The sequence below is a fragment of the Prunus persica genome, chromosome G3 (assembly GCF_000346465.2).
Source record: "Prunus persica cultivar Lovell chromosome G3, Prunus_persica_NCBIv2, whole genome shotgun sequence".
NCBI classification, from domain to species: Eukaryota; Viridiplantae; Streptophyta; class Magnoliopsida; order Rosales; family Rosaceae; genus Prunus; species Prunus persica.
In genome coordinates this window covers 2,256,225-2,277,972 of record NC_034011.1, presented here as the reverse complement: position 1 = coordinate 2,277,972, position 21,748 = coordinate 2,256,225, and the positions used below count along the sequence as shown (strand labels likewise).

The 21,748-nt window shown below is 38.5% G+C and overlaps 4 protein-coding genes and 1 long non-coding RNA gene across 6 annotated transcripts; 3 read left to right on the top strand and 2 right to left on the bottom strand.

The window, feature by feature from the left end:
* LOC18783175 (RING-H2 finger protein ATL3) lies at positions 557–2,533 on the bottom strand. The gene has a single exon (XM_020561095.1). The coding sequence runs from the start codon at positions 1,985–1,987 to the stop codon at positions 1,025–1,027; it is 963 nt and encodes a 320-aa protein (XP_020416684.1). The 5' UTR covers positions 1,988–2,533; the 3' UTR covers positions 557–1,024.
* On the top strand, positions 5,903–10,622 carry LOC18782562. Of its 2 annotated transcripts, none has more exons than XM_007216466.2 (7): positions 5,903–6,183; positions 6,673–7,104; positions 7,196–7,248; positions 7,921–7,958; positions 8,173–8,491; positions 8,930–9,231; positions 9,475–10,622. In XM_007216466.2, the coding sequence occupies exons 1-7, from the start codon at positions 6,171–6,173 to the stop codon at positions 10,274–10,276; spliced, it is 1,959 nt and encodes a 652-aa protein (XP_007216528.2). In that variant the 5' UTR covers positions 5,903–6,170; the 3' UTR covers positions 10,277–10,622. The 2 variants fall into 2 exon arrangements, with proteins under 2 accessions (XP_007216528.2, XP_020415773.1); XM_020560184.1 differs by having other exon boundaries at positions 5,928–6,183; positions 6,670–7,104.
* Positions 10,763–11,414, bottom strand: LOC109948166. Its single transcript, XR_002270763.1, has 2 exons — positions 11,204–11,414; positions 10,763–11,076 (listed from the first exon to the last, which is right to left on the bottom strand). It is a non-coding gene; the product is annotated as an uncharacterized LOC109948166 (long non-coding RNA).
* On the top strand, positions 12,105–14,928 carry LOC18782455. Its single transcript, XM_020560219.1, has 3 exons — positions 12,105–13,679; positions 14,114–14,363; positions 14,483–14,928. Exons 1-3 carry the CDS (start codon positions 12,376–12,378, stop codon positions 14,657–14,659), a joined length of 1,731 nt encoding a protein of 576 aa, XP_020415808.1. The 5' UTR covers positions 12,105–12,375; the 3' UTR covers positions 14,660–14,928.
* LOC18782130 lies at positions 15,844–20,009 on the top strand. Its single transcript, XM_007215730.2, has 8 exons — positions 15,844–16,667; positions 16,775–16,839; positions 16,945–17,043; positions 17,594–17,641; positions 18,282–18,351; positions 18,509–18,580; positions 18,788–18,910; positions 19,649–20,009. The coding sequence occupies exons 1-8, from the start codon at positions 16,464–16,466 to the stop codon at positions 19,790–19,792; spliced, it is 825 nt and encodes a 274-aa protein (XP_007215792.1). The 5' UTR covers positions 15,844–16,463; the 3' UTR covers positions 19,793–20,009.

The window sequence follows — 21,748 nt, the reverse complement described above, 5'->3', positions numbered from 1 at the left end:
AGTTTGATCGCCCATGGCACTGTGTGTGTGTGAGGATAGCCCTCCTCCTTCCTAATTATGACAAGAAAAAATGCTTACTTCATACATTTGCTGCTGTTATTTTGTTAGAAGCTTCTGGAATGAGCCTCAGCATCCAAAAACCCATCCCTATCACGTGCAAAAAAACCATTAAAGATGACTTATAGGTACCATACAACTAGCATCAACAAACTCACTATATGGTGGATCACAAGCCTTTTTACCATTTGTTTGGCCTCAGAACAGAAACTGATAGCATAATAACAAAACATATGATGTTTGTTTACAGAGAAATGAAGCCTTAGTTGTTGGTGCTCTTAATTATATTCATCTTTTTAAAATTCACCACCATAGACAAGGCAGGTGGTTGTATTTCTTTATGAGGTCATTGCCAAAGAGGGAATTGATAAAGTTTTGAGCCATGTCACAGCATCAAATCAGATGCACCAAGTACTGCATTTTGGTTGCTAATTTAATTTAGAAAATCAATTGAATTAAGAGAAAATTTATACTTTTTTCCAACCAAACAATACAAAAGTTAAGAAATTTAACTCCTCTTTTCTTTTTCATTACCAAAAAAAGGGTTTAGGGTATCAAATTCATAATGAGGCAGACTGCGCCTGCATTTTGCTTACACAATATACATTCAATTCAAACAAATTGTTCGAATTCTGGTTTGAAGTAAGAGATATACATTACAACTTTGTTGCATAAGAGGCGGTCAGAAGGACTGCTTAGAGATCTCAAGCTACACTTTTTGATTCTCTCTCCAAGAATAAAAGAAGAATGAGCAAATTAAAAAATTGACATAAGACATGCTTGATGTTCATCTCCAAAAGAACCTAAATCAATTCTCAGGGATGCAAGATTGCACATCTATCAGACCCTCTCAAACAGCAAATTCCCATCGCCAAAATATTTCCTTCCCAAATCTCCCTGATCCCAAATAGGTATCTCAAATCAATAATTATCACATATGTGCAAGCATCTAGAGCATTTCTGCTTTCTAACTCTGTCCTCTCCCTCCTCCTTGTTCAACATCAACAGAACTAGGACTGCAGGGACTTATCCTCCTATCTCTGCTCAAGAGCCTCTTGAGTGACCTCAACCTCGTCGTAGCCGGAGACTTCAAGTCCTCATCGGCGGCGAACCTATTGCCGGAAGGCGAAGGGGAAGGCGAAGGTGATGCCAATGAGGTTTGACTTGGTATATCAATCACCAACATCCCATCTGGCCTACTAATAGCAGATGAAGATGAAGGTGAAGATGAAGAAGATGGGCACATGGGTGGTGATGAAGGGCCTTCTTCTAAACCAGAACCAGGTCCAGCGCTCACCTGGGTCTGGTTCCCCCAAAACAACACATTTGTTGGGAAATTTGGAGCCTCTATTGAAAACCCAGATGCCAAACTCTCAGCTGGTGATAGAATTTGAACACTATCACTCTCTGCCAATGCAGATGAAGAACCAGCAGCACCAGAATCAACAGAGCTCTCAGGAGCAACAGGGTTACGACAGATTGGACACGTGGAGTGAGACTGAAACCACATGTCAATGCAATCAACATGGAAGCCATGGCTGCATTTCGGAAGCAGCCTGGCCTTCTCGCCCTGAACAAGCTCAGAGAGACAAACTGCACATTCAAGGCCATCTTTGAAGTCCTCTGAAGGAAACACCAGCACTGGCAGGGACTTGAGGACCAGAGGGTCGAGCCCTTTTCTCACGGTGGCAACTGTGTCCTGGCCGGGGGCGAAAACGAAGCGGCGGCGGCGGCGGCGAGATTGGTTGTTAGCGGAGGTGTCGTCATCGGCGCGCCACCAGTACCATTTGGCGTAGAGATGAAGGCAGAGGACGAAGACAACTACTAAGAAGAGAACCAGAACGGCGATCATCATGATCTTTCCTGTGAGCTGTACGGCGTTTGAGTCGTCTAGTGTTCGACCGAAAGGGGATGATTCTCCCATTGTCATTCGTTGTTGTCCACAGCTAAATCTTGGAGCTTTACCTAATAAATCCCAAGAATGGAATTTGGGTTTTTGAGGAAATGAGCAGAACCCAGATGGGAAATGCGTTTTGCTTTGAAAATTAATTCTCTAGATGAACCGAAGGGAAATGAGGCTTAAATATGGGTAAGAAGAGAGAGAGACAGTTAAAGAGGCCAAGTGGTAAAGAAAGTTGGACTTGTTCTTTGAGAAGACTAAAGGAAAAATCTTTGAACTCAAAACTTGAGAAAGAGACGAAGGTGGAGAGTGTTGGTGTTGGTTCAATGGACAGAAGAAGGCAAAGACTAAAAAGAGAGAGAGAGAGAGAGAGAGAGAGAGAGAGTTGTTGTAACTTGTAGCTTGAACCTCTACTTTAGGACTCGAAGACTTGGACTTTCGTTTTGGTGGAGGAAGAAAAAATTAAAAAGAAGACGGCAACCCATATTTGGGTCCAAATATGAGGGGCTGCCAGAGGGTAGAAAGAAAAGACTTCAAACCCCACCTCAGGTCCATTTCTCAGTGCTTTCCCTCATAGACACCATTGCTGGCTTTTTTGTCACTTTGACACTTGGCTTGAGTTTCTCTATTGTAATTTAGTTAAAAATACCATTCTTGCTACCCATTTTCAAAGTCATTTTTACTTCCATAAAAAATGTTCACCCCTATTAGGAAATATATGAGTGATGACACAATTCATGCTTGTTTTTCAGCAATAGTTAATGTTGCTATAGTAGCCGTAGAGTACTTATCTCGACAATCATCACAAATTAATGTTATATGAGTGATGTTAGAATTCATACTTGTTTTTCAGTGATAATTAATGTTACTATAATGATCTTATAGCTCTAGCGATAGAGTACTTATCTCTACAACCATCACAAATATTCAACTTTTGGTGAGCTAGACCTCATTTGAATTAAAATTTACATAATTAAGACTATGTCAAACTTTGAAGTACTCAAGACTATTTGACAATAATAACTCGTATGACAGCTTGGTTAAAGACTTATTATAGATTTGAATCCGATGAAGCAGATTTTGGTGGTAAGATTGGTCAATGCTACACTAGTGGTTAAGTAAGTTGGTGTTGTTGGGTGTAATTTAACGACCAAATCCTGCATTTTTCAACCAAAATGTCCAACTTTGGTGGACGATGTTCAATTCTTTGTTCAACACTTTCTAATTGGATGAAGGTAAGACCATATAGCTTGGTGGGGGCATATAGAGAAAGTGACTTTTTTTATTGTTTCACCTCACAGAGAAAGTGATTTGATTCAAAACTAAAACATGGGGAGGTAAATATTTTTCATATGATTAGATTATTGGGAAAACCACAGTCCACAGGATTATGTTAACGCAAATCTCAAAGCAACTTACACCTAAACCCTAATCCGAAAAGCTAGCTGATTATCAGCTGCTTTTGATCTTAGAGTCAAATTTTATTTTTATTTTTGACTTTCTTCCTGTATTTTCTCTTCAAAAAGATCCTCAATCTTTTCGTCCTAGGTGGTCTTTCATTTTTCAGAAATGTACTAGTGGCAGGAGAGCAACTCATCCATTGTTTTCAAGTCAATTTGCAGGATGCAGTTTAGCTTTCCAGGCTGTGGCTTAATATATGATTTCAGGTCTAAATATAATGCTTTGTTTATAAAAATATATAAGTCAATTAATCTTGCACTCGTGCATGTCACAAAGTGATGTGAACTATCCAAGTGGAAGTTCCCTATATTTAATCGAATCATTTACTCATTGTTCCGATCTTTGTTGTGAAGAATTTCTCAATACGACTGCTTGACACAAGAATTTTCTCTAATAAACTCGAAATTAAAAAAAAAATAAAGAAGCCTTTAAACCTCAAAACGAAGTAATTTTATACATAAGCACAATCTCTTGCCACCGAAAAAATCATCAATGATGCTATTTCCTATGTGACCAAAATGAAAATGGAAGCCCTAAACTCTAGCTCGTACCATTTGCCATAATTTTGGGCTTTAATTTTCATTTGGAATACAATAATGATCATCACTTCCGTGAGAAACTAATTAATATACTTGGACATAATGATTGATTTTGAAATGATTTTTCTTGCTCATTAATTATAGCCATTCATGCCATTAAAGCAGAAACACACACAGAAATGAGTACCAGATTGATAACTTTGTCTGTTAACAAAGTACCTAAAAGAATACTGAGTGAGGAATATATAGCCATAGCTTCTACTGCCATGCCAGCATGTCACCGGGCCGCAAGGCTTTATTTGAAAGCTTGAGGACCCTACGGATGAAATTTCATGAGCTATTGCTAGCAAATAAGAAGAAGCCTCAAATACGAAAACACTATTTGGAGAAAATTTTCAGGATCAGGCATGTGAAAATCGTTTTACAAAAAAGTGTACAACTTTTTCTTTTTGGCTTTTGTGTATTGTAAATCCAGTTATAGTTCTGCCACCCTACGCTTTAAAGATAGAGATGTCATTTTGTTTGCCCCATGCAGCAACCAGATCTCATTGTTGACTTATGTGTCTTGTTAGAGAAAAAGAATCAGAGATATGGAACACAAAAGTTGTACAGATTTTTGAGTCTTGACACAGTGGGAGAATTGAGGTACTAATTGAGTAATGTTGTAGGAACTTTATACGTACGAGGAGGAGTGGAAGAATCGGACGCATGACTTCAAGTGTAAAGATAAATACTCTTAACGACTTAAGCTATAAATCTGTTACGAATACTGGCAAATAAGAAGCCACCCAGCATGGTTAATCTTTTAACTTTCTTTGCTGTTGCTTTTGAGGGGAAGTTTGGAATAGCATTTGTGCTCAAGAATGTTGAAGTTGACTTTTGACTTTTTTGGGTAGAGGGATAGAGAGGAGGATTGAATTGTTCCAGTTCCAGAAGGAGAGGCTGCGTTAGAAATAAGTTAGATGGTCAATAATTCTTTGGAGGTGGATAGCATCTGTCTGTTTATCCTCAAAATGAATATAGCCATCAGAAAGTTAATTACAACTTAGTCCTCGAATTGAAGCATAAGAAATCATATGACTAAAATCCAAAATGCATCTGTGGGAAGAAAAGAAAAAAAAGCTCAACTTGTTGAAAGAAAACTTGGGTTTTGTAGAAAACAAGTTAACCAAAGTGAGGAGCCCGTGACGGCGGCCAACCAACCAACCATTCAAACATTTGAAGTCTTTGTTTCACCACGCTTATAATACAATACACATGCAATAATCCTAAATGATCCTTGTATTGTATGCTGTTCAAACATGTGATTGGTTGCTTAAACATCCATGTGATGCTAAATTTTCCCAATATTAGATCAAATTCAAGTTGCAAAGAATCTTGGTGGAGTAGTAGGACTAGTCAAAGATAAACAGGTATGATAGAACAATCTCAAAACCTTTCATTCATCTCTAGAAGTTTTACAATAATGGTTGATGTTGCCTTTGCACCTTCGGTCTATGTTCTAAGATTTTAGAGCCTTAAATTGGACTCGCGCTTCGAAAAATTATTGATTGTATCTGATATACCATGCAACATGCCGATGTGGTGTTATTAATTTACTTAAATTATAACATATGTACATTTGTTAATACTAGACTCCAAAGCTCTCTTCGCCCATGGCCAATTATAACTTGAGTAGATTAGTTAGTAATACCGCATTTGCATGCCACATGGTGTTACGGTCACACACTCCAATTTTTGTTTTGTTTTTTTTTCTGTACAACAATCTAATTCCATGCTGATCAAAAATAGGATAGGACTCTAGTAATTCAGTCAATCAAATGGGCTAGAACTACAAGCCCACTTTTGGATACAAAACGGCTACAAACTACAAGCCCACACAAAAATATCAGAAGCGAAGGCCAACAATCCACACAAGTAGCGCCGCAAATATCAAATATCAAATATCCAATGGGCTGCGGTTGATTTTGAGCTCATTCGTTATCCATCTCCTGCAACTAGTATCAGACATCTTTGTGTGCCTCTCTGTGTGGCTCTCGCAGTTACAGAGTCTCTGTCTCTCCTTCCCAATACCCATAACCTCAATCCACACCTCTGAGTTTTCTTCTTTTGCTCTCTGGTTTTCTCGTTGAGTGAAACGTCCTGAAATGCTGCGTGTGCTCTCTGTTTCTACTGAGCTGTTGTTGAGTTTGGAATTGGCTGAATGAGCTCCCATGCCTTCACTTGGTACTCAAATTCACTCTCTTTCTTTGCTTATTTTTATATGTTTGCTTATAGTTTAGAAACCCATTGTGTTGAATTGAGTGAGCTCCTTATAACTTAATCAATGTGTGGTGAAAAATGACTTCCCCATGTCACTGAATGCATTTCCAAGGCACGTGCTGTAGTTAACTTGTGATGTTACTTGAATGAACTGCCTAAAAACCCTTTGTTAAATAATTCGGACTGTTTGGCAAGAGACATTTTATCTCTGTGTGTGTGTGTGTGTGTGTAAATGTTCAATTGTCAAAGGATTGATTTTTATGCAAAGATTCTTGCCTGATATGTTTGGATGTTAGTTTCAAGAATTGCTCAACTACCCTTTGTTAAAGAATTTGGATTGTTTGTGTAAATTGTTCAATTGTCAAAGGTCTGATTTTTATACAAAGAAAGACCTCTGGCTGATATTTGTTGAGCAATTGAGGGTATCTGTTATATTCCTGTATTTGTTAGCAGAGATTGCTGTTGCTCAGCCTGCCTTCCAAAATCATCTGGGTACACTGAGGGCTCAAACCCCTCTTCATGGTAAAGTAATTTCAAGTCCATTCACCTTTGGAAGTGACAAGAAACTGTCCTCTGCTTGGAAATCTTCTCACATACCTAAAAAGTTGAACTTCAACTTGGGGCACATCAACATCCCAAAGGGTAGTCTCCTCATTAAGGCAGTTGCTACTCTTGAATCCAAAAGTTCAGTTCAGAATGAGGATGCACACCTGGGTTACACCAATTCACAGCTCGGCATGGATTCAAGTCCCTGGACAGTTGAACCCGAATCTTCAAGTGAAGATTCCGCAGAATTGGATGAGAGGGAGAGGTTAAGGCGATTGAGGATTTCTAAAGCAAATAAAGGGAACACGCCATGGAACAAAGGCAGGAAGCACAGTCCTGGTAATGATATGCTCATCCAATCTGCCTTTTGTGTTAATTTTCTATATTTCTTATGATTACCATACTCTAATTATTAGTACAAATATTGCAGAAACCCTTCAGCTGATCAGAGAGAGAACAAGGCTTGCAATGCAGAATCCTAAGGTGATGTCATGTAAGAATAATTTATATGTTCTCTTAGAATGATCTTTAATACCTTTGGAATAAAATTTATATTAGAGCAGCTAGAGCTACATTCCAAACTTTGGATTTCACTCTCTGATAAAACTTATTTGGCGTATGAACTTAGATGATCTACTTAGTATTGAGAGATGTACAGAGGTCACTTGTCTTTATACGATTCAGCCAGTGCAATATAGCCACAAAGTTGATTAAGACAATATATGCAAAAATCTTTCCCAGTCTAGTTGGTTCCAAGGAAACATTAGCTATTTGCATATATAGGTCATTGAATTTTCACACAATCTATGGCTAAGGCACATCTCTTTAGCTTCTTCCTAATTCTTCTCGATTTACTGCTGATCTTACTATTTTATGGATGATGGCATCTCATAATACTGTCAAGTAGTTAAATCTGATAACTCTTTCTTGAGTATATAAACATCTTGCAGCTCTTCTGCTTTTAAAATGGCCAGGTTACTTAGTTGTCCCATGCAGATACTAATTGTCTTGTTGGTTGAACGATCACTTGCTAATGCTGGTCCTGGTACCTAATTTGATGCACATACTAGTAAATTTGTAGCCAATCCGAGGGACATAATCTCATTTGAAAAACTTCAAAGTTGTTTACTCTACTGACAATATTTGGCTATGCAGGTCAAAATGAAGTTGGTGAACCTTGGACATGCTCAAAGGTGGGTATTGCTTTGTTCTGTTTATAAAGACTAAGTACTGTTTACCACTACCATCTTTGTCATCCAATTCCTAGCATTTAAGAGTCCCAACTTTATTCATAAGTTGGCTTCTTTTTCAGTCTTCTACATTTTCAACTAGAAGACTGAGATTGTAAGTTTCCGTTACTTTTCCTTGTATCCATTACAAACATCTTTTCTTTTATTGATCATATAGTAACGAGACAAGAGTTAAAATTGGGCTTGGAGTGCGAATTGGGTGGCAAAGGCGGCGTGAGAAGCTATCATTGCAGGAAAATTGCTGCTTTGAATGGCAGAACTTAATTGCTGCAGCCTCTAGACAAGGCTATGACGGCGAGGAGGAACTGCAATGGGATTCCTACAAGATCTTCGATGAACATCTTAAAGAGGAGTATTTAGAGAGTGTTGAACAAAGGAAGATAATGCGTAGGCCAAAAGGAAGCAAGAGAGCACCCAAGTCTCTTGAGCAAAGGAGGAAGATTTCACAAGCAATCTCTGCAAAATGGAATGATCCTGTAAGTACAAATATGGTAATCTTGGAGAGGTCTTATCGGTATCAATTGCATTGTCCTCTTTGGTTCCAATAAAGTTTTATCGCCATCTAACTTCTTTCAAGAACATTCCATTGCAAGCTTCCTTTCCAATTGTATTTCGGACTCTTGTCAATTCCAAAAACGATTTGGTTCATATCTTCTTTGCTACACCTGCATCCTACAAGCACCTCTTTCTCACTGTCACCCCTTGGTTCCCTTGTCATAATTGGGAGTCAAAGATTAATCGTGGTGACTCTAGTTTAGGTTACTCAATTGAATTTTCCACTACCATCAAGATAGTCAGTTTTAATGCTATTCATGGTATGCATAAGTGCGTAGATGATCTTTGTTAATACATGTTTAGTACGATAATAGCAGGGGCCTGAACCTTGATTTCTTTAAATTGTATTTCTATATCAGGATTATCGGGATCGTGTTTGCTCTGCCTTGGCTAAATATTACGACTCATCATATGGAGCTGAAAGAAAGCCAAGGAAGAAGCCAAGTAGTACTACACAGTCCACAAGAAGGAGCCCTGCAAAGAAAAAAGTTAGCGAGGAAGGTGACATTAAAATCCAAAATCAACGACTGAGGTTGAGGAGAAGTAAAGAACCCATGTTTAAGGATCCTCTGACAAGTTCTAAGATGGAGATGATAAAAAATATCAGAGCACAAAGAGCAGCTGCTGAAACCAAAAAAACTGAAGCCATAGAAAGAGCTAGGTAAGCTTATCTGGTGTACTGATTGGTTTGAAAATTCTATGAGCTAATAAAATGGAAATCACTAGCCTGCAAAATCAGGTCATTGAGAACAAGCCATTTCTTGCTGTCTAGATGACCTGGTGCCTTAGCCAGTAATATTTAAGCCTAGACTCCTCACTTTTGCAGAATGTTGTGAACTTGTAAAAAGCATCTTATCTCTCCTTGTTTTGATTGCCGTTTAATCTCTGTTGTAACATTCTGCAGGTTATTGATTGCTGAAGCTGAGAAGGCAGCCATGGCCCTTGAGGTTGCTGCAAGAAAGAGCCCTGTCGCTCAAGCTTCTCTCATTGAAACCCGACAGCTTATAGCTGAGGCAATTCAATTTATTGAATCTATAGAGACAGCGCAGATATCTTCCCATGAGAATGAAGATTCTTTAGTTGCATCAAATCAAGTGATTAGTCAGGATGAGAAGGAAACATATACTGGGATTGGGGGTCTGACTGAAGCTGAGAATCGAAGGGTAAATGGCACCCAAACATTTTCTTCCCAAGAGAATGAAGACCCGTTATTTGCATCACATGAAGACCCTTTACTTGCATCAAATGAAGACCTTTTATTTGGATCAAACGAAGCGATTAACGGTGAGAAGGAACCATGTACTGTGATTGCCGGTCCGGCTGAATTGGGGGATGTAAAGGTAAATGGCACCAAAACCTTATCATCAAGTAAGGACGAGGACTCTGGCTTTGGCAAGTTCACCTTGGAGGACATGCTAAATGGTGAAGAGGACCTTCCCCCATTGCAGGATATGCTAAATAGTGAAGAGGACCTTCCCCCATTGAGCCCCAGTGGCTATGGTTTGCCTCCATTTAATTTTTCGGATCTAATAAAGCAATCGGATCATGACCAGTTAGCACCAAATGGGAACAGTGAAAACAACATGGAGCTTCAACTCAATGGTACAAAAGTTCAATCCCAAGAAGGAGAAACGCCTTCTAAATCGGCTACTGCAACTAAAAAGTGGGTTCGGGGGAGGCTCGTTGAAGTAGGAGAGGAAGCTTAGTGCAGGTATAGGCAATACCCACAAACTGTGGTGTAACTTTTGTTCCTCAAGAATCTCAACTTTAGGGCTCCATGAGGCATGTCTTGATCACATCTGCGTCTACCAAACAACAATTGCTCTCGTCATTTGTCAAGGTGGCTATTGTTGTTCTCACATAGAGTTCATACTTATTTGTCGACCATGATTGTTATATATGATGCTGATAAGAGTCAAGAGTTTCTTTGGCCTCACGTCTACATTCTCTCGGTACCAACAAAGAATTGCATCTGTAATCTTATTTGATATTGAATGTAGATTAAATTTATACATTTTTACTAAACTGTCTGTGATATGGTGCATTTTAATACGGTCACGCAATATAACTTAATCTATGATACGATATGAAACGATATTGTAACACATGAACGGCCGTACAGTAATACCATACGATAATTTCTCCTCCTCCTTTTACCAAACTGTGAATGGCTCATGTTGTGAAGCAAGACATGCACGTGAACTAATCTTGGCATTATTTGTATCAGTGTTGAAATCATTTTGACAACAAGTTCATTAGCATCATTAAATTACAGCTTTAGATCCATACAAGTTCATTAGCATCATTAAATTACAGCTTTAGATCCATACAACATACAACATGACGCGATGAACATGATTCTGATGGTAAACTAAGTAGCACTTTCAGGAGGACAGGTGTCAATATCAGAGCGCTTGAGTTGAGAGTCCACAACCTTCTCCACCTCTTGCCTCTTCTTCTCTTTCTCCTCTTTCCCTTTCTCTATCACTTTCTCCACTTCCTCCTCCTACAGAAACACAAAGAAACCCCATGAAAGATCAAAGATTGGAGGCTGCCAAAACATTCAGAGCTTCTTTCCTGCGATAGAAAATGCATGAAATGAAACAAAAAGGAAACAAAATATATAGCGTTACGTCGACGACGCGAGGGATAGGCGGCCTGTGTCCGTGAACAGCAGCCCGGTTGGGAGATTTGATTGTTGTCATAAGACGCCACAGCAGCTCTGGCCTCTTTATTGCCAAATTTCTAACTACAAGTAGTCTTCCCTGCATTTTCTATCAGCCCTGCTGCCTTTTCCTTCGCCAATTTTCCTTGTCTGTTTTTGGTACAAGCTGAGAGACTGACAATATAATTCTAAGAAATGCCAAACATGATGGTTCATGAGAGACATGAAGTCTTCTAACTCATGTCGTCTGTATGGACTGCCACGTGTCTTCTCAATGACATGTGTCATGTCACTCTGTTTTCTAAAAGTAAAGAAAATGCTAGACATAGCATATTTCCTTTCCTGATCCCACTAGAAATGATGTGACTGATATTTATCACGCTTCTTGCTCCTACTAGAATCATGTGATTATAATGTGTTTATCACGCTTCCTAATCCCTCCACTAGATATTATATTATGATTTTTCTATACAAGGCAATATAGAAATATATAAAACGGAAAATGAAATACAATACTTCTGATTAAAATTACAATGTCAATCGGTCTAGTTTAATAAAAAAGAATATTGACTTACACATTAATATTCTCAAATTCAAATAACTATAACACCATAATAGTGTGTGTTTGAACATTACTATAAATATATCCTCGTGTTTTAGTAAGTCGAATTTGAGAGATTTTCCAATAAGAAAATATAACTCGTACTATGCCAATCATATGACAAACTTGAAAAAAAAACTTCGATGAGTGGCTCCAACAAACCTTTATTTTGTCTGTCTCCCTTAAATCGTTGGGCTTGTTGAATGGGCTGCGAGACCAAAACCAGACCAAACCAACAACCATGCATGGTGGGCTGGTACGTTGTCATTTTCAACCACCGACACCTCCATTGACAGCAGCTCTGTCGACATTCCTTCCTGATTGGTCTTCCCTGCATTTCATTCACTCCACCAAAATCCTTCTCTCATCTCCTCTCTCTCTCTCCCTCCCTCCCTCCCTCCCTCCCTCAGAGTCTCAGACAGACAACAGCAGAAGCTAAAACAAGAAAGCACTTTTTCCAACTGCTACTTCTTCAGCCTGACACCAACATTTCCAAATTGGGCTCAACTGAAAAGGCAGAATCCAAATAACCCAGAAAAATGGAGAGGCCAACTTCGTCGTCCTCCTCGGACGACGACGACGATCGCCAAAACCTAATCGAACAAAACGACAGGAAGCTCCCGACCCCTCGATCCACCACCACCACCTTCCACATCGCCGACGACGATATCGACGACAGTAACCACCGCCACCATCAGCAATTACGACGTCGTTTCACCTCCCTCAAGCTAAACGACCTCTTCAACAAGCGATCGTTTGTCCTCTTCGCCATCTTCCTCCCTCTATTCGTCCTCATCCTCTTCTTCACCACCGACATCAAAGCCCTCGTCTTCTCCACCAGCGTCTCGGCCTCTCCCTTCGGTTCCGTCTCCGATAAGCTCCGCGAATCCGAGCTTCGTGCTCTCTACTTGCTCAAACAGCAGCAGCTTGGTCTCTTCAATCTCTGGAACCAAACACTCCCCAATCCCAACTCCACTTCCAATCAATCCAATTCCCCCCAAATCCCACTCCTCGAGGATTTCAAATCCGCCGTCCTTCGTCAGATTTCAATCAACAAAGACATCCAGCAAGTCCTCTTATCGCCCCACCGCTCCGGAAACTCCACGGAATCGGATTTTCGGGATTTCGGGGATTTCGAAAACCCGAGTCTCGGCGATCGGTGTGGGATTTTGGACCAGAAATTCGCACAAAGAAGAACAATTGAGTGGAAGCCCAATGCAAGTAAGTACCTTTTCGCCATTTGTGTTTCGGGCCAAATGTCGAACCATTTGATCTGCTTGGAGAAGCACATGTTCTTCGCGGCATTGCTGAACCGGGTTCTGGTGATTCCCAGTGCCAAAGTGGATTACCAGTACAGTAGGGTATTGGACATTGAGCACATTAACAAGTGCTTGGGAAGAAAGGTTGTGGTTACGTTCGAGGAACTGGCCGATGCGAAGAAGAACCACGTTCACGTTGATAAGTTTATTTGCTATTTTTCGCATCCTACACCTTGTTATGTGGATGAGGAGCGTCTTAAGAAGTTGAAGGGGTCCGGGGTTTCGTTGAGTAAGCTTGAGCCTGCTTGGGTTGAAGATGTGAAGAAGCCGAGCAAAAGGACTGTGCAAGATGTTCAGTCGAAATTTTCGACTTCTGATGATGTTATTGCTATTGGGGATGTCTTCTTTGCGGATTTAGAGCAAGACTGGGTGATGCAGCCTCGTGGTCCTCTTGCGCACAAATGCAAGACTCTGATTGAACCAAGCCGGCTTATAATGCTTACTGCCCAGCGTTTCATTCAGACATTCCTTGGCAAGAACTTCATAGCTCTTCATTTTCGGCGACATGGGTTTTTGAAGTTCTGGTACACTTTTTCTTGCCTTGCATTGCCCTGTTTATTACTTTGCTATTTGGGTTTTCTTATTTAATTTGAAAGTATGTTTAGCTATTGCACTTGATTGTTCTTTACGACAGAATATAGATAGAGTTAGAGCACATTTGTAAAGGCACAGAGCAACAAGCTCCCAACTCTAAATTTGTGATTTCAAGGGAACAAAAAATGCAGAAACATTGGGTAGCAGCACTACTTACCTGACTTCATGTTGGAACAATTGATCTATTATGGCTTTGGTTGTCACTGGATAATTTAGAGTGTGATGTCCAAGCATCAGTATATGCTCCAATTATGCTGTGCTTTTTACAAATTAGATTGTGGGTCTTCTGGCATTGTGTATGCTATTAGCATTTTCAATTTGCATCTATCTTACAGAACTTCTAAAATGTTTGCTTATCTTACAGCAATAATAAACAGCGAAGTTGCTTTTACCCCATTCCCCAAGCTGCGGATTGCATAACTCGGGTGGCTGAAAGGGCCAATGCACCAGTCGTATATCTTTCGACCGATGCGGCTGAGAGTGAAATTGGTTTGCTGCAATCACTAGTTGTGGTGAATGGAAAAGCTGTGCCACTTGTTAAACGACCTGCACGAAATTCGGCCGAAAAATGGGATGCTTTGTTATACAGACATGGAATTGAGGGGGACAGTCAGGTAGATTGTGCTACCATTTTAACATTCTATGACCGCATTAGGGTGTGTTGGTTAGTAGACAGAAAATCAAAGTTGTTGCATGATATCCGTGTAATTATATGCCTACGTTATGCTTGTAGGTAGAAGCTATGCTGGATAAGACGATATGTGCCATGTCGAGTGTCTTCATTGGAGCATCTGGATCCACTTTCACAGAGGATATCTTGAGGCTCCGAAAGGATTGGGGATCAGCTTCGTTGTGTGATGAGTACCTCTGCCAAGGTGAAGACCCAAACTTCCTAGCGGAGAATGAATGAAGAAATAGTATGTTCAATATTCGGTCATTGTTATTCTTTGTGGTTGAACCTGCCCCTGTTGTATGCCCTTCTAATTAGTGGTAGGTTTACCCCGAAATTTATTGACATGTATATTAGTGTATGATAGCGTCTGCATTTCGAAAATGAGATTTGTTTTGCGTATCTTTTTTTTCCTTTTCATTTTTTGCTTAATGATAAAATGACTAGATGTAATGCTGATGGTGTCATTCCTAGAGTATATATATGAGTTCTCTTTGGCATTTTTCCCATAAGATGGATCATATAGAGTATGGAGTATTGACTTGTTGGTCTTATTAAGCACCAAACACAAGACCTTTGGTGCTGAAAAGAGAAGCTTACATGATCAATTGCAAAAGGTTTCTATATTTTTCAGAATTTTATCGGATTGGATCATGCCTACGATAAACAGCACCATTTATTCGATGTTTACGCAAGATGCTTGCGTTTCAATCACTAATATTTAAGAAATGGCATGCACCATCTGCTTGCCATTTTGGCAATTCAAAGATATGCTTTTTGTTCTAATGTTGACAGTTCTGTAAAGTTTAACAGGTACACCACACTTACCAATTTGGCCTGGTTGAGTTTTGGTTCGTCCTCCTGATGCTGAAAATTACTTTTAAGAGGTCTGGATTAACGTACAAGTTTAAGTCATTATTATTTACTAAGCTGTGATTAGTGCCCCAAAGAAGAATGAAAGTATCAACTTGAGATAAAACAAAATTAAAACACCGGAATTAGAATCAGAATCAGAATCAGCTGTCAAATTGGAAAGGAAAACATCACTCACCAAGCCTAGTAAAAGCAAAGTAGAGAAATAAAAAAGATGTAGCACGATGGTTCAGTAGTGTTATCAATTCATTCATTTTAAAGGAAAGGTTTTGCACGACAATTACATAGTGTTACCAATGGATTCATATTAAAAAGACAATTATATAGCTTTATCGATCGATTGATGTTAAAAATAAAAAGCTTGCATATTAAAACATGTGGATTAATAATAACCTTCCGACTAAACCATTTTCTCATCTAGTGGATAGGATCAAGTTTCAAGTAACTGGACGGCAATGGGCCAAATAACTAAATCCCATTCCACTTGCGAGGATTGTGCCACGTGGAGACTCTACAAGAGAAGAGCTGAGTCACCCTCCATTCGATTCGCCTTCACAGTCACAAAAAACACAACAAACCATGACATGACGCCGCCTCTCCTCTTCCTCTTCCTCTTCCCCTTCCCCTTCCTCTTCCGTCTACGATCCCTTCTGTAACTGGTACCTTCCTTCTTCTTGATGCTCGTCGCTTCTTAGCTGGTTGGTTTGGTTGTATTTTGGCTTTCGTTTCATGCTTTGCTTTCCTCCTCCAGTTCTATCGAAACTTCATTCCCAAAACTCCCACATTCTCATTGCATCGTCATATATTCCTTTGATTTGTTGGATTTGATTTTTAATATTTTGTTTCTGTTCCTCCACTCCTTTGACGTCGTCTTGGATTTTTTTTTAAGGAAAAAAGAAAGCGTTTTTTTTCAAAGGTTTGAGAGTGGAGATTCAATGATTCTTCATCATCATCTTCTTCTTCGTCACTGACTTAGAATATACCAATTTCGTTGATTTTTTTTAAAATTAAAAACAAAAACCCAAAACAAAGATTCAATTTCTTTCTTTTTATTATTCTATTCATTTTTTGTTTGTTTTGTGTGCTTAATGATCACGAAGAAAAAATCTATATAAGAAGTGGGTTGATAAGGGGCCAAAGTTCATAGTTGTTGTGGTGACAACTGGGAAGGATGAGAGCGAGAGTGATAGTGTTTCCTGTTAGAGGGAGGAACTGGTGCTTCAGCAGATCCATTGAGCCTCTGGTTTCAGATTCTGCCTCTCATATTCCTTCAACTCTCAAAGACCTCTGGAAAAAGCTCTCTTTCTCATCCAATACCAATGCCAACCCTTTTGCTGCCAACGCTGAGCTCCTCGTTGATTTTGTCTCTACCAAGGTCCATAGAAAAACCCGTTATTTCTAGCATTTACTGCTGCTGTATTTTCACTGGGGTTTTCTTATATCTATTTGGATATCATGGTTTTGTATTTTGTTTTTGAGTAGATGAACAATGCCTGGATGGGGCTGGAGAAGGCGCCTCAGGGAACTTTTAAAAACAAGCTTCATGGGTGAGTAGAACTACAAGCTCACAGAACCTTGAGTGAATTTTGGAGTTTTCATATGCCTCACTAAAGTTTGGTGATATGAGTTTAACTTGAGCAGTTATAATGTAGGTTGGGATTGAAGCTGTTAGCTCGCGTTAAGCCTTCTGAGATTTTCCTGAAATCAATCTCTAATGAGATCACGGGTGTTGAAGTTACATACCCTTCAAGGTTTCTTTCTGTTGCTTTCACTTACAAATTGCTTCCTTCGTTTCTTTTTAAAAGCGCTATCTTTTCAACTTCTTCCACCATTTTTCTGCTGGGTTTGTATGAAGAACTACTTTGAAAAAACAACAGATAGTCACATATATAGAATAGCTCGCTTTTCATTCGTTTGCCATTGGGAATGATAACACCTTTTATTGTACAATGCAAAATGCTACAGCCCATGGTAGTGTGAAATTCAGTCTGCAACGAATTTGATAGAACTTCACAGAAATTTACGGTGCTTTATCTATTAGATGGGCTAATAGGAATATATAAAATAAAAAAATTAGCATATCAACTTATGAGCTATGCCCAATCACAACACTAAACAATGAAGACTTGGTAATTTTGAGTCAAAGCAATGATTACTTTTAGTATTTCTCTCTGAAAAAGAATTTATTAGTGCAAAAAGAATGCTCAATATTCTAATTTTTATTTGCAATTTTTTTTTCAGTGATTTGTATATTTCGTTTTTTATGTTTTGGTGTCCTAATCATATATTAGGGTTTTGCAGCTTAAATGCACGGCTTGTCCGTAGGAGGTTACGACATATAGCTATGAGGTATTCTTTTGCTTTCACATATGATAACTAGGGGTTTAGAGCCACATTTATTGATTGTATCACTTATTTTCTCTTTTTTCCTTTGTATTGAGCAAGAACCAAAATACCAAATCTAAATAAACCTCACTGACGAATGGAGCCGCTCCTCAACCCAATTGAAATCAACGAGGCTCTTTCAGTCAATGTTTATCGTTTATGACTCTTTAGATTGTATGTCAATGCTGGACTACTTTCAAAATTTCATATGACTTTACCTAGATTTAGAAGATTATGTGTAATTACAGTTTAGTAAATTTTAGTGTTATTTTATCATGGGTCAAGGTACTTTTCTGACAGCTTCATGCATTAACAGTGGAGAGTAGGAGTGAAATTGATTGTAGGGAGTCTTAAACTTTATGTATTGAGAATGATTGTAGGGAGTCTTAAACTTTATGTATTGAGAATGATATATAGATCCAAGACCCATGGAATTTCTGTCGATTGATGACCTTTGTAACTTAATTGCCAAAAGCTCCTGTGCTACATTTGGTGTTTGTCGCTTGAAGGGCTATTGAAGATGGCATTAATTTCCATTGGATATATTATATTGATCTATGATGGGACCAAAATTTATTGATATGAAGTTTTATCTGATTATCAGGGGATCTATCATACACAAAAAGTACTTATATGGTTCGTTTACGTTGCTTCCTCTGACATCTGCATTTACTGTACGTATGTGTTAACTTGAGTTGTCAACTCTTATTTCACTGTGAATTTGTTCAGTCTGTTGATCCTTAAATGCTTTTGCACTTCGCAGTTTACATATCCTTTTGCCAGATCAACTAAATTCCCATTCTTACATGAGTTGTTTTTAATTCCATGCAGGTTTTGCCTTTGCCTAATATTCCCTTCTTTTGGTGTTTATTCCGTACTTACTCTCATTGGCGAGCTCTACAGGTGCATTGCATACACTCTTTTTAGAGATAAAAACTATTCGTAGCCTGATTTCTTTTGTAAAATAAACTAGAAAATTAGTTTAAAACTCTGCAGAAGATTTTTTTTTTTTTACTGTTTCAATCCTTGTAGATCAATTATGTATTGCCTATTACAATATGTAGATGTATCAATATTCTTTCTTGTTTTTTGTTCTTGTTGATGTTTAAGGGAAGCGTGAAGCTCCTTCAGCTAGTCTCAGATAGCCATGACACTCCCAATTCTACTATCGATGGAAATGAACCTGAGCACATTAAATCACACGGACGCAAAAAGATACATGATTCTCCATGGGTAAGTTATTTTATGATGTCCTGAAATTGGAGTCCACTGGATTTTGATTTTCAATGGCCTGTGACAACAGCCCTAGAAGAACCCTGTACTGGTAGATATTATTGCAGTTGTCTGGGTTCTGTTGCATCCCTTGAAGTAGTTAGTGTTAGATAAACCTAATTTCTGAGAGCCTTCGTCACTTATACACAATTGGGAGATTTATGGGGTTTCTGCATCATCAATAAGCTAGGCATGACAAGAATACGAACAAATCTAGCACCGCAACGACAACAATGGGCTTCTTTCTTGGCCTCCTGCTCAGTTACCATCGCCAACATGCTCATGCATTGGGCTGACACCGTGCACACACAAGCAAGCTATTTGTGTTGTTGATAACAACTTGGGATATCTTCCTGTTTTCCATTAGTTTTTTAGCCTAGTAAGTTTTACTGTTGTTTAATCTTCACTTGCGTCATCATCCTGTCCAATAGTTCATAATTTAATCACCACTTGCTTACTGTCTCAACTATTAATTGTTCAAAACTGTTGTTTCCTCTGCTTTCTTGAATTTGACTAACTCTATATGGTCGCCCGCCCTCCTTCCCCCATGACACAGATGCAAGCCTGTGCACGAGTACACAAAAACACCTTTTTTCTGCAAATGCTTATAATATTATCACATTGACTCCTGTCAAACATAGCATCATTCAATTTTCTCTCTTTTTGTTAATTTATTTTTTTGTTCCTCAATGTATTTAGGTTTTGCAGCCGTCCAAAGAACTTGAGGAACTTCTTCATCATGGAGATGAGCAAGACGGTCTGAAAAAACCTGCTATATTAGATGTCTGCAAAACCTTTGAATTGAACACTAATGATGTTCTGAAATACAGAGATTCAATGTAGTTACAAATTTGTTTTACGTATGCAATGTAGCGTCACATTCGCTAGCGAAAAGCAATTTCATCTTCTGTTTTTTTTCTTTATTTGTTGGAATAATTGGGCAATGCCAGAGGAAAATTTTGAGTTATGAGGACTGAGAATTTCTACTGTGAAGTTTACCTCTTCTAATGGTGCTTGGAAAAATGCACCAGATTATAAAGTTTACCTCTTCTACTGTGAATTTCTGTCTTGGCTTCCGACTCTGATTCTGATTGGTTCACTAAAAGTCTGCGAAAATTTACATCTTTACTGATAGTATTATCTGCATATAGAAAGCAATTTGCAATTGATTATTTTGTTTTGCAAATCACTACACGGCAAGCAACATTAACTGCAAATTCACTGATGGTGATTTAAATTCCGTTATTTAAGAATTCTAAATAATTTTCAAATTCTGTTATTTAAGAATTCTAAACAATTTTCAAATCTTTTATCCAAACGGAGGTAAACTATTTTCAGCTTCTGGATCAGAACCCAATTCCAAGCCAAAAATATGATATAGTACTATCAAGTCCCAACCTTACCCTATCTGAAAAAATGATGCTTCCAAATGTGCACCCTGTAATTTGATGAATACACCTAACATTCTTTTTCATTTTTTTCAAAATACCCCCTAATTTATCCTTAAGCTTATCGATCAAATAACTTTTTAAAAAAAATCACTAAAATCAGGTGGATATTTCTATATGCAAAGCAAAAGACGTTTATGGTTAAATTAAGTAACTCAAAATCACCTTTATTTGGGATTTTTTTTCTTCAAAATATAACTACTTCATTTTAAAGAAGGGTGATTTTATTGGCACCCCATTATTTGCTCTTTACACCCCATACTAATTTTAAATATGAATAACCTATTTTACCCTTGTACACAATTACCGTTAAGGACAAAAAAATTAAAATTAAAATTAAAATTGCTCACTACACCCCACATATGTTCCTGCAATCCTAGTTTGACTTTTTTTTCAAACTATCATGTTCCTATACCCTAAATCCTAGATTTATACGTTTATATTGGTGAAAAAATATATTGTATTTATTCATGAAGGGTGAGATTGAAGTTAGAGAGGCTTCGAATGAGGTACGAGTTTATTTTTTGGCGTTTTGCAAGTTTAGTATTTCATAATGGTCGTTGGTTGCGTTCAGCACATTAGTACCGAACACGACAGGTAAATTCGTTGTGATGCCACCGAAACGTTGCACCGTTTTCGGTTGGGTTTGACGGGTCATGAACTTAATATTCGGTGGAGATCCACCGTAACATGGAACGTAGTTTAGTGGTTTACTACCAAACTTTTACCTATGTTTCAGTGGCATCCAACCGAAATGTATTTATTTTTTCAGTAACTTATTGCCGACCATAAATTTAATGCAAGCTATTTTGATCTTACACCCATTGAAGGAACAAAAACAAGCTGACGCCCCTACTTAAGGCAATAATGTGGAAAAATGTGTAATGGACTATAGTGATCAATGCACAACTTATTCGGTAATTATTTGTTTGAAATCCTTTTTAGTATCAATTAGACTTACTCGAGATGGCTCAGTAGGCTCGGCATGTACCTCAACATTACTATCCTGAGTAGCAGCTACATCTTCAACCTCTGTGTCAACATTACTATCATGAGTAGAAACTACGTCTTCAACCTCTGTAGTATCCTTAAAGTAATCTTGGGGAGCCGCTCTCTGTCTCCTCGTTGAGGTCGTGGGACACTGTCTATTAGGTCAGGATGATGAAGCCTCAGTAGTACCTTTGCGAGTCCTCTTCATGTCTAAAAATATATATATATATATATTAAGTACACACTCAGTAACGTATTTGGTAGATAATCACTGAAAAACGGAAATAAATTTGGTGGACTATCACTGAAAAAAGAACACATATTCGGTGGAGTACCACTGAAAAAGTGAAATAAATTCGGT